A 14,684-nucleotide genomic window follows, 5' to 3' on the forward strand; every position below is an offset into this window, starting at 1 on the left:
CCATACAATTCACCTATTTGAAGTGTGCCATTCAGTATTTTTCAGTATATTCACAGGGTTTTGTATCCATTACCACAACCTAATTTTAGAACATTCATCTTTAGTTATACATTTTCTAACAAAATTTAAAGTTACTTAATATCTCTTTTTCTAGAATAATATAAGGACCTTAGTACTCTTTAATTATTCACTGGACACCTCCCCATATATTTTGTTAAAACTTTAGTTCCACGCTTTAAAAAAGAAGTTTATATAATACTTGAGGCAGCATATCTAGGATTAACTAGTAAACAAGCTGGAGGGGCAAGTTGCTTTAACCTCCCTGTGTTTGTTTCCTCGTCTTTAAAATGGGAACAATAGTCATACCTGTTTCAAAGGGCTGTTGTAAGGATTAAAATGTAAATATGTTGTTATGTGGGAAATTACTTTGATGCAATGGTAAACTCCAAGTATGCTCCTAGATAGGCTATCCTTGAGTTCATGGAACAGAAAGGTGCACGCACCAAATTAAAATATTCAGATCACAGTTTATTAAATCAATTTAAAACACAAAATAAAATGTATGGGAAGAGAGATGGGTTAGATTAACATGCTTAAAGTACAATGGGTTGAATGGCCACATTACCTGAATCTCTGCAGTATCGACTTATCCTCTTTCTGTGTTGCATCACCCTTCCCTGCTGCTGATGTGGTTACAAGGACCAGAGTTGAAATTTGAGCAAGAGGGTCTAACAGATGAAATGTGTGTGAAGCAATGATGCACACTTGCTCCAGGACAGAGCTGATTGCAAGTACACTTGGCCAAAGCTGTGCTCCCCAGGTAGCCTATAGGCAGCTGTGGATTTTATCCAGCAGAGGATCCAAAATGAGAGTCAGCAACGGGTGGCCAGTTAAAGATCTCATGATTATTGTGTCTCATGTGCTTAATTTATATGTAGTGTATCATAAATATTTGTTGTTTTGCTTGTTATTTGGTAAGTCATGACTATTTTGTCTTTCTACCCCTTTCTATCTCTGTTCATAGACATATGCTCTAATCACTTTCTGTCTGACACTTCTCAGGTTACTAACTTACTTATCTATGCTTAACGCAGCTAATGAATCTCATTCATCCTATTTGTTTTCTTGTCTTCTGTGGCAGAATTGAATATTCCCCAAAAATAGAGCAACTGCATGTTACAAGTACATAATGTGTTTACAATAATACCTTTTATGTGGAATTAACTCAATAAATGTTAGACATTGTTATCAGTATATAAGATGGCTTGAATATTTAGCAACCTAGTTAAACTTGAGCAGATCAAACAACAAATTAGAAATCTTCATATGAAAGTTATTTGGCTAGATTTTGATCTGAAATTCACAATAAAGTATAAAGCTCATTAGCCAGACCTTTTTCCTATTAATCTAATTTATCCTCCCATCATTCCAGTTGTATAGATTTTTTGCTGTTGCTTATAAGGCTGGTACTACTTTGATTTTTTTTTTCCTTTCCTACAGGCTTATCCTCAGTTTGTTCTGACCTACCTAGAGGAGCTAAATGCACATGACGTGACCCAGACAGAGTATCACCTTCACCATGGTGCCTGGACCACAGCTCATCAAGAACATGGCAGCAGCTTAGCAGAAGAGGTCAGTGTAGTGAGCCAGAGGCAAGACAGAAATAGATCTCTATGATGTATTTTGAAAAGAGAAAAAATGTTTGGGTTGTTTTCAGGAGGCAAAAACGAATTCACAAATTAGGGTTATTGATATTTAATACATGTTATATAAATATCTATTTGCACATTTATATTTATATAAACATTACTTTATTAAATAGATGGTGACACACTAGCTTTTCTTAGGACTGCCTTCTTTTGTTCTGGCCACATACCAGTGGTTTATGTGCTGGATGAAGAAGGCTGAAGGAACCATGAAAAGTGCAATGTTAAATTTCTGGCATATATGGTTTAGATGTTTCCACTCAATGAAAATTAGCTACATTATTCCTATATTTCATTTATTAGGCTCTGCAAAAAAGTGCCAGTATCCCTGGTCTGAAGCAGCTGCCAGAGCCTTCAGAGACCCACTTAATGCCAGAAGGTTCTCTTGGGGAGACAGGGGAGCTGACAGTGGCTCTGGTGAAGAAACTGGAAGAGAAACATCCTAAGGCTTCTGCTCAGAGGTAGGGCACTGACAGAATGGAGCTTTATTGCTCAATGACATTCGATGTTTTCCTTCAGTTTCACGTAAGATTGATTTCTTGAAGATTATTGAAATATCTCAAAAGCCCTTTGGCTTTCAAGCACTGTAGTTTTCGGGTCACATTTGATGAAGAGAGGTTACATTTATATGTATTTCATTGAAGATTGATGTACAGTATTGTTTATAAGTATACTTAGGAAGGGTTGTTATCTTGGGATCTCACTAAAATATTCTGGAATAACATAATTAGGGTAAGGTAGTACTGAGCATATATCTAATTGGAGAATACCGAAAGGTCTTAAAGAAGGGCACACTCATAGACAATCCTTTCTATGTTCCACGAGGAGAATATTATGTTTAGAACTGGGGATACGTGCACAGTAGATGGTCTTAAGTAGTGATAATTTAACAAATTGACATAGTTACATTACTGGAATAAAACTAACATCAATGATTTTGCTAACCAACTGAAGATCATCCTTGGTTGGAAAATGAAAATTATTTCTCTGATCCTCTTTATGTAACTGGAAAACTGAAGTTTATTCTTATTATTATTTTGTTGGGCTTGGTGTTGTAAATCACAAAGTGACTTTATAAACTGTAATTTTAATATACAATTGTTTGAAATTAACTATTGATTGAAATACTCTTAAAGGAGTAATACAGTTCTTATCATACTCAGTAAAGTTCAAGATAATTCCTAAGTTTAAATATTCTAATGGTACATAAAAATGTCAATTGCATGAAAAAAGAGAAAAAAGGCTCTAAATTTCTTTTTTTAAAAGTTTCTTTTATCTTTATTGAGATATAATCGACATATAACATTGTGTATGTTTAAAGTGTGCAATATAACTTTTTATTTCAACTGTAAGCTCTCTTATATTCTTAAGTTACATATTCCTGCTTCAGATTTTGATAGGAGGGGAATATGTTTTTCCTAATAACAAAAGTGACTCTTCAATTTATTTTCTCTCTAAATTATTTATCCCTTAGATCCTTCGATTTTGTTGTTTTGAGTAAGATAGGGCAGAAACAAAACAACAAATTTAGTATCTTACTGTATTATAGTATGGGGGTGTCCTGGACCTGTATGAAAACCAGAGTTCCAGGTCTTCCACCCCCGATACTTGTTTTTCAGTCATACATAAGGTTCTCAACTCTCTGATGCTCCACAAGACAATCACAAGGCCGCAGCTATGCAGCCAGGCCACGTCACTAGAATATAAGTCCCTTGGGAGCAGTCTTTGAAGGTTTCATGTAAAACACTGGGGTAGCTGAGGAACTCAAATACAGTTTCATGAGGTCGTTGTTGACCTACCTCTCTAGGCTCACTCAGCAGCCATTTGTACTCTATCCTTCTTGAGACAATGCTGGGGGCTTGTCATTCTCCAGGGTTCTGTTCTAGGAGGTACAGTTTCCTCCTGCTCTCAAATTTCTGAAATCTGTGTGGGGCTTTTGTGTTTGTCGCATGCTGGCGCTCGTGGGTCACTGTGCCGGAACCCCAGTGATAATCCATCTACTTCCCTATGACTTCCCCAGACTGGAATTTTTTTAATTTTAATTTTTATTTATTTATCTATTTTTTTGAGGGTTGAGGGCTTTGGGTAGTTTAGAGATATTTCTAATGTATTCTGTTGTTATCTTTCCTGAAGCAATGTAATCTGATAAAGGAACTTTGGAGAAAAGAATATAGTATTAGGAAATGTGAGGCAAAAAAATCCCAAAACAAACAAAGCTGTTAATATCAGTTAACATACCACAATACTGTTTGAGTTGTTAGAATTAAATGTCTTTAAATTTCAGGAATGTAGTAAGCACTCAATAGGTAGAGTTGTGAAAATGTTCTGAAAACTAGTAGGGGTAGAAAAGAGTTTTTAATGTGGGTTGTATTGATTTGTGATTTTTAGTCAATGGAAATTGACTGGCAAATATATTTTGGATTTTATTTAATAAGAAATTTCCCAGGGCCCTTTTCTTAGTGAGGTTTCCTCAGGGTTTGTGTCTCAGGCTACAGCAACTTTTCCGCCTTCTTTTTTTCTCTTAAAGCCACAGGGATTTATCTGCATTCTCTCCACCCACACAGTTTACCACAATAGGTATAATTTCAGTTTCTCTCCTTCTCTTTCTGTTCCTTAACAAAGTTAATTTGAGTAAAGAGTTAGTACTTAGAGCAATTACTTTCCTCCCATTTTGGAAGGAGTTGTTGGACAAAATTAGAACATGGTACTGAATTTGACATATTGACTACTTTGAACCTTAGGTTGTCTTGTTAGGTTTGCATGCTTTCCAAATATAAGAGAATCAGTGCATAATATTATCTCAGCTTTAAAAGAAGGCTTCACATTGTCTTGCTTTTATTAATGATAATTTTATGAAATAAAGAATAAAATCACTGCAAGAAATAATGTGAAATGATATGAGTTGTGAAAATTGGAAAAAGAAATAGAATTTTAGAATACCAGGGAAAACGTTAATGAGCATATAGTCTGAAAAAAAGAATATATAATTGAATAAAAAGATATGAAGATATAAATGTATGTACTTCTTTAGAAGTAGCCAAGGAAGGAGAGAATCAGAAGTAGACAAATTTGTGGAAAGACACGAGATAGGTAGCTACTGGCAGGTAACAAGTGAAAAGGAAAGATAACATTTGATTATTAATAACATGTACTGACTTTGCTTAAGTGCCTTATATGCATTATTTTCCAATAACCTGTGAGAAACTGGGTCCACTTGCCTGCATGCAGTAAAGCCAATCTACTGACACCGGGTTGTGGTGAAGGAAAATGCAGTATTTATTGCAGGGCACCAAGCAAGGAGTCCAGGGCAGCTTGTGCTCAAAACACCCAATAGGTTTCAGGAAAACATTTTTAAAGGCCAGGTGAGGGACGGGAGTTGCAGGATATGTGATCAGCTTGTGCACAATTCTCTGATTGGTTGATGGTGAGGTAACAGGGCCGTGTCATATTATCAATCCTCAGGCTTCAGTAGGTCTGGGAGCTACATGCTCATGGTCATCAGGAAGTTAATTTCTTCCATTTGGTGGGGGTTTTAGCATCTGCAAAACAAAAGACAACTCAGGAAATGTGCATCAGATACTATTATCTAGGTACTTCAGAGAAGAACTGAAGCAAGAGGATGTGGGAGGAGGGGTCTGTCACAGGAAGGCCACATAGTGTCCTGCTCCCGTTACAGTATGTAAAGCAGAGGTATTAATCTCTGTATTACTGATATGGAAATTTAGGCACAGAGAGATTAAGTTACTTGGCTAAGGCCTTCCAGCTAGTAATTTAAGGCAGGCCTATCTGCACCTTAAGTGTTATTCTTCACCTCTATATTGTTCTGCCTTGACCATTCATGTTCTTTTCTTAATGATTATTCCAGATCTTTAGCCTTTCAAATTGGGCCTATTATTTGACTGGATATCTTAGAAAGGAACCTTTAAATAAGGGAACAGTTTAGAAAGGGAATGATAAAATATAAATCAATATATGCAGCTTTCAGTGATGACTAAATAAGAGGTTGAAAATATTAAGGGAGACTGTGAACCCCTGATTTCTTAGTGAATTCAGTAGTCTAGATTTACAGATTTAGAGGCTTGCACTTGATTGGATTTGAGGTTTGTAAAATCCTCTTTCTAATAATATGAATATAAGTTGTCATGATTAACCAAGGTATTTCACACCTTGAATGGTGGTTCAGTTCAGCTTTGTATATACTAAATTTGGTGACAGGTAATAGCTGTCATTTGTTGAATACTTACCATATGCCAACTGCTATTCTAAGTACTTACTTATTCTTGTAATGATGTGATAGATTGATTTACTTATTGTCATGATAACCTGGTGGTGGAGATGGTCTTATAATCCATAAAGGTGTAGCCACTGAGGCTCAGAGTGGTTTCAAGATGTGTCCAGTCATACAGCTAGTTAGTAGGGGAGATGGGATTTGAACCCATATCCACTTGCATCTATAGACAATGCTTTTAACCACTGTTTTAGTCCTTGTTCCTAGTAGTTTTTATTGTATTAATTTCATAACAGAATGTCATCATATTGAGTAGCCATATTAAGTCATTACTAAAATTTTATGTGTATTACATCATAAAAGATTTGACTAAACTATTGCCATTTTGATTGGTGTATTACTTTGAATTATATCCTTAAAAAAAACCTACAGCAATCATCACAAACGAGGTCATCTACAGAATCATTTCAGTTAATATATTTAAAACTCTTGTAGAAAGCATCTAATTGTTTATCTTTTTTTTCTTTTTTTTTTAATGTGGAGAAATTCTTTTTTCCATTGAAGAGAAAGGAAAATCTTTTACTGTGTTAGGTCTTTCATGTAGGATTCTTAGTACATGATAGGTTATATTTTTTGTTTGCGTAAAATGTTTTTGCTTCCTCTATCAGTGAGATGAGGAAATGTGGTTCTCTTCTTACTTGGATAAAGTGAGTTGTGTGTACATTTAAATCTAAGTTTGGTCTGAAATAAAATAAATGCCATATTCTGGCATCTTTAAGTGTTTGGAACGTGTTTGTTTACATTAGTTTATCCGATGGAGTGCTTTACCCTTATTTAAATTGAATAGGGGGTGGGGAAGGACTGGGACAGCCGACAAAGCACAATGACCCAGCTTGTCACCCAGTGACCTGTGAGAAGGAAATAATGAACTGTGAGTAGCTGTCATCTTAACTGTTTCTGACAGTTTGCCTTTGGGCACATCTGTGTTAGTTGCATTGGAAAGGCCTTTGTTCTTTTCCCACTAGTGACTTTGTCGAGCGCTGAGGGGTTTGCTAGCTACTGTACTCCTAACCAGCCCCTTCCTTCCCAGGGAAGTAAGCAGCTGCCACGGATCGTATTGACATTTCTCTTCATGACTCAACTTGGCATGTACTTCACTCTTTCAAAAGAGAACATATATTTAAAAGTTCTTTGATTTTTTTCATTAAAAATGTACTTTAATGTCTCATGAGTTTTGATACTAATAAAAAAGCAAGTAATAAAACATGTTTAGTGTTTTTGTAGCTTTATATAGAAAAAGGTAAAGAAAGATAGAAAACTAACCAGATGGGCAGGTCACCTGAAGGAAACATATCAAAACATTAACAGTTGTCATTGAGTTTAAAATTTTTATTTATTATTTAAAAATTTCTTATAATTGAATATTATGTTTGCAATAGGACAAAAATCAACATATGTTATGAAAAGCATTTTTAATGTAGATGCTTTATAGAAATACTTAGACTAAAATAGGTAAGAATATGCCATATTTGGTGCACATATTCCACTGCTACTTATAAGATGTTTCTAATAATTTAAACTTTAAAATATTGTAATATTTACATTTTAAAGTTAATCTAGTGCATAAAATTATTATAATCATTAGGAAAAGTAATTTGATAAGAAACAGGTGTTTCTGTCCCAGGGTTTCCTAAAGTATCACTACTATCTCAATCATAACGAAAGCAGAACATTCTGAATAATGTTTATTATACCCTAAGAGAATTGTTTAAATTAAAATCAAAGTTTCATCTATAAAATGTAATTCCTGAATCAGTTTTAAAGCCTATTTACATTTTTACAACTGCTATAAAATCCATCCTTCTACTATAATTAAGTCTGGCTGCAATCAGCATGGAATAAACCCTGAGCATTTGGTACTCACTTTATTATATTTACCCTCCCAATAGAATATAAATCCAAACTATACTGCATTGGTCAATTTTTTTAAGGCTTTTTTTCCCCTTGATAGAATAGAAGAAATAATGCTTGAAAGAAGTGTCATGCTTTTTACCACATTCAGGGTTTTTCCCTCTTAGTGACAGGTTTGAGATGCACTAGCTAACAGAACTAGTCTTCTGCTTTTCAGAGAAAGGTAAATTAATAGTAATGAGAAATTCTTTAAGCAGACAAATAATGATCATGTCTATATAATTATAATTTGTAAAAAAATATTAAAAATTGAAAGTCATATTCTGATTTTCTTGAGTAGTCAATAGCATACGATTTATTACTCTATTAAATCATTTGTGTAGTTTTGCATATAGTTGATGGTAATCTGTAACCATCTTATTTGATTAGAACATTCTTCTAATGTTGTTTATCACATATCAACACAATTTTTGTGGAGACAGTGAATGCACGAATCGGTTTTGATAATAGCAAATTCTGTCTTTTTAATAAAAGGAAAGGGGACTGTTTAAATTGCCACCCTCAAATTCTTATTTCTAGAACTCTTACCAATAAAGGCAAATGTAAATATAGTAATTGCCTTTGATAGTCACTAAATCCAATTGAGCTTCCCAGGAATAAAATCTCATATTAGGTTATATTACTGTTCCTCACTGTTGAAATGCTCAGCTTTAAGCATTAGCCTTTAGCTCTTTTATACTATATACAAGAGTATGGTGTTGCATTTAAGAACATGAAATTATTGTGTGTTCCAGAGATGCAGAGGTATGCTTATAATACTTTTTTTTAATTAGAAAAGTTAATAGCCTGATTTTGGCTGATATTGTTACCTGTTTGCATTTTGGTATATTTAAAAATTAATTCCCACATGTTCTCTGTGAATTAAAGTGAACAAATAATCTAATTGCACCTGCTTTTTTTGAAACAAAGTCAAAATCAAGCATTCCAAAGGATTAGATTTATATCCATACATGTGTATTAATTCAGAAATTATCAAAGGCTTTCAAATAAGCATTTTATGATGAATTTTTGTTCTCACTGCCATGAGGTACCCAAACCTTCAATTATGCTGCTTAATTTCCATTTAAAAAAATGTTCGACGTATCTTCCTGTTTTATTCAATATTGTCTATAAAGCTATAGACAAGAGAAGAGAAATATTAAATCACTACAATAAAGGAAGGGTGATGAGTATATTATAGTATATATATATATTATATTATATATTATATATATATTATAGTGTTCAGCCTGAACACTCCTCCCTGGTGATATGCTTTTGAAGTATGACTGAACATCTCACTCACAGACTCACAATTCTTCAGCCTTTACCAGTTCTCTACTAAGTTAAGTTTCCTACAGAGCATCAACTGTCAGATGCACCGCACTGTTTTCTTGTCTCAGAACCTCCCTTGTACTTATCCAGGCCCAGGGTGACTGTACTTGGCTCATGCTGGTTTGCTTGGCCAAAATGCCCTTATCTCATTTTTCTTACCTAAAATCCTACCCTCTGCAAGGCCTATTTTCACTGATGGTTTTCAGCCTTTCTTCTTTTCTGATATATACTTTTAAGGATATAAATTTACCTCTAAGCATGGCTTTAGCTTCATTCCACCAATTTTAATGTTATATTTTTGTTATCTTTTCCATTTTGTTATAATTTTTGATCCATGAATTTTGGAAGTATATTTCTTAATGTCCAAATATATGAAACATTTCTGGTTGGTATGTGTATTATTGACATCTAGATTAATTTCACTGTGGTTGAAGAACATTTTTGGTATGATTTCAGCTCTGACATTTGTTGAGATTTGCTTTATGGACTACCCAATATTTGGACAGCTTTTATAAGTGATCCATATGTATTTACAAAGAATATGTGTTCTTCAATTTGGGGGCACAGTGTTCTATCTATTAGGTCAAGTTTGATAAATGCGTTTTCAATTCTTGGATGTACTTACTGATATTTTAGAAAAATATGGTTAAAGTCTCCTACTATAATTATGGATTTGTCTATTTCTCTTTCTATTAGTTTTATGAATTTTTATTTTCTATAATTTGAGGCTATTTATTAGGTGCATGCAATTTTAGGATTGTTACATCTTTCTTTTTTTTTTTTTTGCGTTACGCGGGGCTCTCACTGTTGTGGCCTCTCCCACTGCGGAGCACAGGCTCCGGACACACAGGCTCAGCGGCCATGGCTCACGGGCCCCGGACCGGGGCATGAACCCGTGTCCCCTGCATCGGCAGGCGGACTCTCAATCACTGCGCCACCAGGGAAGCCCTGTTACATCTTTTTGATGAATTAAACCTTATGTTATTATGGAATGTTCCTCTTTATCTCTAGTAATTCCTCCTTTTTCTTAACTTACAGTTTATTTTGGTTTTGTCTCAAATTAAATATAATGACCACAGTTTTTTGGTCAGTGTTTGCTTGATATACTATTGTATCCTTTAATTTTCAAATTTTATCTTTATATTGAAAGCATATAGGTTTTTTATTGCAATATAATAATCTATGTCTTTTAATTGAAGCATTTAGTCCATTTACCTATAACATAACTACTGATATTTTGGGATTTAAATCTAACATATTACTATTTGATTTCTATGTGTTCCATCTATTCTGTATTCTGTATTCTGCTTTCTCTTTTATTTTTGCCTTTTCTTGGATTTATTGAGTACTTTCCTTATTTCATTCCCTTCCTCCCAATTATCTTGGTAGTTATACTTTCTTTACTATTCTTTTACTGGTTGTTCTAGAGATTATACATGTTTACTTGGCTTATCAACATCTAAAATAAATTAGTGTTTTTACCACTTCTCAGACAATATAAAGACCTTAGAACTCTTTCTAAACTCCATTTATATACTTTCTGACTGGATACTGGTGTATGTTTTAATTCTATATGTGTTTCAAACTCTATAAAAAAATCATAATTATTATTTTCTTAATCAATATTTATTTAGACTTAGCCACATTTTACCCTTCCTTTTCATCTTTATTTCTTTCTGTATCTCTGGAATTCCATCAGGAATCATTTTCCTTCTCTTTAAAGAACATCCTTTAATATCTCCTGAGGTGTGTCTGCTGGTCATAAATTCTTTCCATTTTTATTTGTCTTAAAATATCTATCTGTCACTTCCATATTTTCATATTCATATTTTTACTGGGTGTGAAATTCTAGGTTGTCAACTTTTTTTTCCACAACACATTGAAGATATTGTTCTATTGTCTTTGGCTTCTATGTTTTTTTCCAGTTGAGAAGTCATATATCAATCTCATTGCTCCATTGAAGGCAACACGTTGTTTTCCTCTGGCTGACTTTAAGGTTTTCTCTTTATATATTTGGTTTTTGCTATGATTTTCCTTAGTAGTTTTTTGGTGTTATTATTTTGTGTTTATAATACTTGGGAATTTTAGGGCTTGAATCAGTGGCTTACTGTGTTATTTCTTCAAATATTGTTTCAGCTGCATTTTTTCTCTCTCTTCTCTGAAGGAATGCTAATGACATGTATATTTGAACTTTTAAAAAAACTGTAAATCCTATGTCTCTTATGCTTCATTTTGTAGTTTTTACTTTTTGTCTCCTTGTGCTTTAGTGTAGATATTTTCTTTTGACCTGTCTCTCAGTTTATTAATTCTCTCGTCAATTTTTTCTAATCTGTTGCTAAATCCGTACATTGAGTTCTTAATGTCTGTTGTTGTACTTTTTTCAGTTATAAATTTTCCGTTTGGTTTTTATGGCTAAAATATTACCATAATTTATTCAATCATTCCACTGTTATTGAACAATTAGGCAGTTTCCAATATTTCAAGTTTATCAGTTGCACTGTAACAAACATCTTTGATTCTTGTCCAGAATATATTTATTCAACCTTTGAACATTCATTTAAGCACCTTTTTTTCTGCCCCCAAATTTGTTGGACACTAAGAATATAAAAATATATACAAACAGTCCGATTTTCATGATGTATCATGAAGCATTTCCCTGCCAAGTCACTAGTGAAAATCTGACTATTGTTGTGGAAATTTTATTGATCGAGGTTTGTTGTTACTATTTTTATTTTCTGTTTTATAAAGTTTACAACTTAGCTGATCAAATAAGGGGCCTGAATTTCTGCTTTCTAACAGCATTTTATTTTCTTTCTGCAAACACAAGCCATCCTTAGTTTTCATGTTTCAAAATTGGACTACAGAGTTAGCTAAACTATGACATATGCTATCTTACAACTTTTTTTGTTTTTTAAAACATAAATACCAAGTATCATCCTTTGATAATGAATAATCTCTGCAAATATTTATGAAAAATAAGTAATTTTATATTAAATTGTTATTTAAGAATAATTACATTGTAGTACATATAATCATTTCAATTGCCCATAATTTTAACCATCTGAATGCAACTAACTGACAGGTCTTTTGATTGATTTGTTATCATCTGTTTGTAATGCTCCATTCTTTTTTGACAATGTTTCTAATTGGGCCATTCTGTGAATTAGAGGTGAGAGGATCAACTGAGCAGACAAAATAATACTGTAATATTCATATGCTCAGAACACAGATTTTTGATTTTGTGATTTTACTATCAAGATTTAAATCTGTAACTTCCATTGCTAAACTTTGTTCATTGTATTCTCTCCTGTTATATTACTTGAGAATACTTGAGAGTCAATTATATAGATAAATAATAAGTTACTTTATCAGCTTTATATTCATTGATTCATTTGATAAATGCTTTTGAGTGCTTATTAAGAGAGATGAGATAGCTTCCTAATTGACATCTCAGAATCTGGACTCAGATTGCCTGGCTTCCAGTCCTAGCTCTTCAAAGTACTCACTGTGTGGTTTGGGGTAAGCTATTTAGTATCACTGATACTCAGTTTCCTCATATATGAAAGGGGGTAATAATTATTGCGAAATTTAAATGATATCATAAATGTTAAAGTGTAGCCCAGGGAATTCCCTGGCGATCCAGTGGTTAGGACTTGGCGCTTTCACTGCCATGGCCTAGGTTCATCCCTGGTCTGGAAACTAAAATCCCACTAGCCGTGTAGAGCGGCCAAAAAAAAAAGTTTAACCCAATTCCTGGCTCACAGTAAATACTCAGTAAATGGTAGCTTTTATGTTGATAATAATGTGCTATTATTAGTATCATATTAGTATTAAGTGTAAAATATCACAAGGATGCAAAGCAATTCCTGCCTTTAAAAATTCTGAAATCTTACTGGGGAGAAGCTGTGCACTGCTATATTTTTAATGTTGTTCAAATGGTAGTTTTTGAATTCTCATTGGATGTAGAGAATTATACTATATAGTATTTGAATAAGTCTTTTAAAAAATATCCCTCAGACCTGAAGGGATATGCATATTTTAAATATGTATATTCACAATGGAATAAATTAGTGGTGATAAACTATAGTCATGCTATAAAAATGTGTTTTTAGCCTTTGTGGACAAAAGGAATTGGGTATATCAAATTTCCTATATCACCAAGTAGGAGGAAATACGTAAGTATGATAGCCTGCTCTCAAGAAAATTGAACTGTGGTTGGAGAGACAAGGTGAAAAGATGAAAACTTTATGACTGTTACTGTATTTTATTACTCATGTTTATCATTAAACTTTTGGAAAAAAACAAATAGAAAATAAAAGGAAACTGAAAAACACATAATTAGGAAACTGAAAAATACATTTTTTAATGTCTCTTTTGTTCATATTTTGTTGTTACTGTCATAGTTACATTTACAAAAATGAGGATATGCTAATTTTTTGTGTTTGACAATGACAATACAATAACAGACTTTAATAGGTTCTGTAAACATCTTTCCACAATTAAATATATGCCTATATTATCATTCTAAATCTAAATTTGTGTAACCAGTGCCACATTATAGGACTTTAAGATGTTTCTATGTTTTTTGCCCTTATAAACAAAACGGCAGTAAACAACAGATAGAAACTTGGAACGTAATGTAGTTGTTCATAATAAGAATCTCAAATAGCACCTCACACCGGTCAGAATGGCCATCATCAAAAAATCTATAAACAAAAAATGCTGTGGAGGGTGTGGTGAAAAGGGAACCCTCTTGTACTGTTGGTGGGAATGTAAATTGATACAGCCACTATGGAGAACAGTATGGAGGTTCCTTAAAAAACTAAAAATAGAAGTGCCATACTACCCAGCAATCCCACTACTGGGCATATACCCTAAGAAAACCATAATTCAAAAAGAGTCATGTACCACATTGTTCATTGCAGCACTATTTACAATAGCCAGGACATGGAAGCAACGTAAGTGTCCATGGACAGATGAATGGATAAAGAAGATGTGGCACATATATACAATGGAATATTACTCAGCCATAAAAAGAAACAAAATTGAGTTATTTGTGGTGAGGTGGATGGACCTAGAATCTGTCATACAGAGTGAAGTAAGTCAGAAAGAGAAAAACAAATGCCGTATGCTAACACATGTATATGGAATCTAAAAAAAAAAAAGAAAATGGTTCTGAAGAACCTAGGGGCAGGATAGGAATAAAGACGCAGACATAGAGAATGGACCTGAGGACACGGGGAGAGGGAAGGGTAAGCTGGGATGAAGTGAGAGAGTAGCATGGACATATATACACTACCAAATGTAAGGTAGATAGCTAGTGGGAAGCAGCCACATAGCACAGGGAGATCAGCTCAGTGCTTTGTGACCACCTAGAGGAGTGGGATAGGGAGGGTGGGAGGGAAATGCAAGAGGGAGGGGATGAGTATACGTATAGCTGATTCACCTTGTTATACAGCAGACAC

General features: G+C 33.8%; 1 protein-coding gene across 1 annotated transcript in view; it reads left to right on the plus strand.

Annotated features, from left to right (window-relative positions):
- The window catches only part of LOC103076114 (doublecortin domain-containing protein 5-like), a 250,403-nt gene that overhangs the window by 93,296 nt on the left and 142,423 nt on the right, over positions 1-14,684 (plus strand). The window contains exons 9-10 of the mRNA XM_007460935.1: positions 1,501-1,632; positions 2,010-2,167. Of these exons, the coding sequence (XP_007460997.1) occupies positions 1,501-1,632; positions 2,010-2,167 (290 nt within the window). The remainder of the gene's footprint in view (positions 1-1,500; positions 1,633-2,009; positions 2,168-14,684) is intronic.

This window comes from Lipotes vexillifer, unplaced genomic scaffold, assembly GCF_000442215.2.
Source record: "Lipotes vexillifer unplaced genomic scaffold, Lipotes_vexillifer_v1.1 scaffold627, whole genome shotgun sequence".
Classification (NCBI taxonomy): Eukaryota; Metazoa; Chordata; class Mammalia; order Artiodactyla; family Lipotidae; genus Lipotes; species Lipotes vexillifer.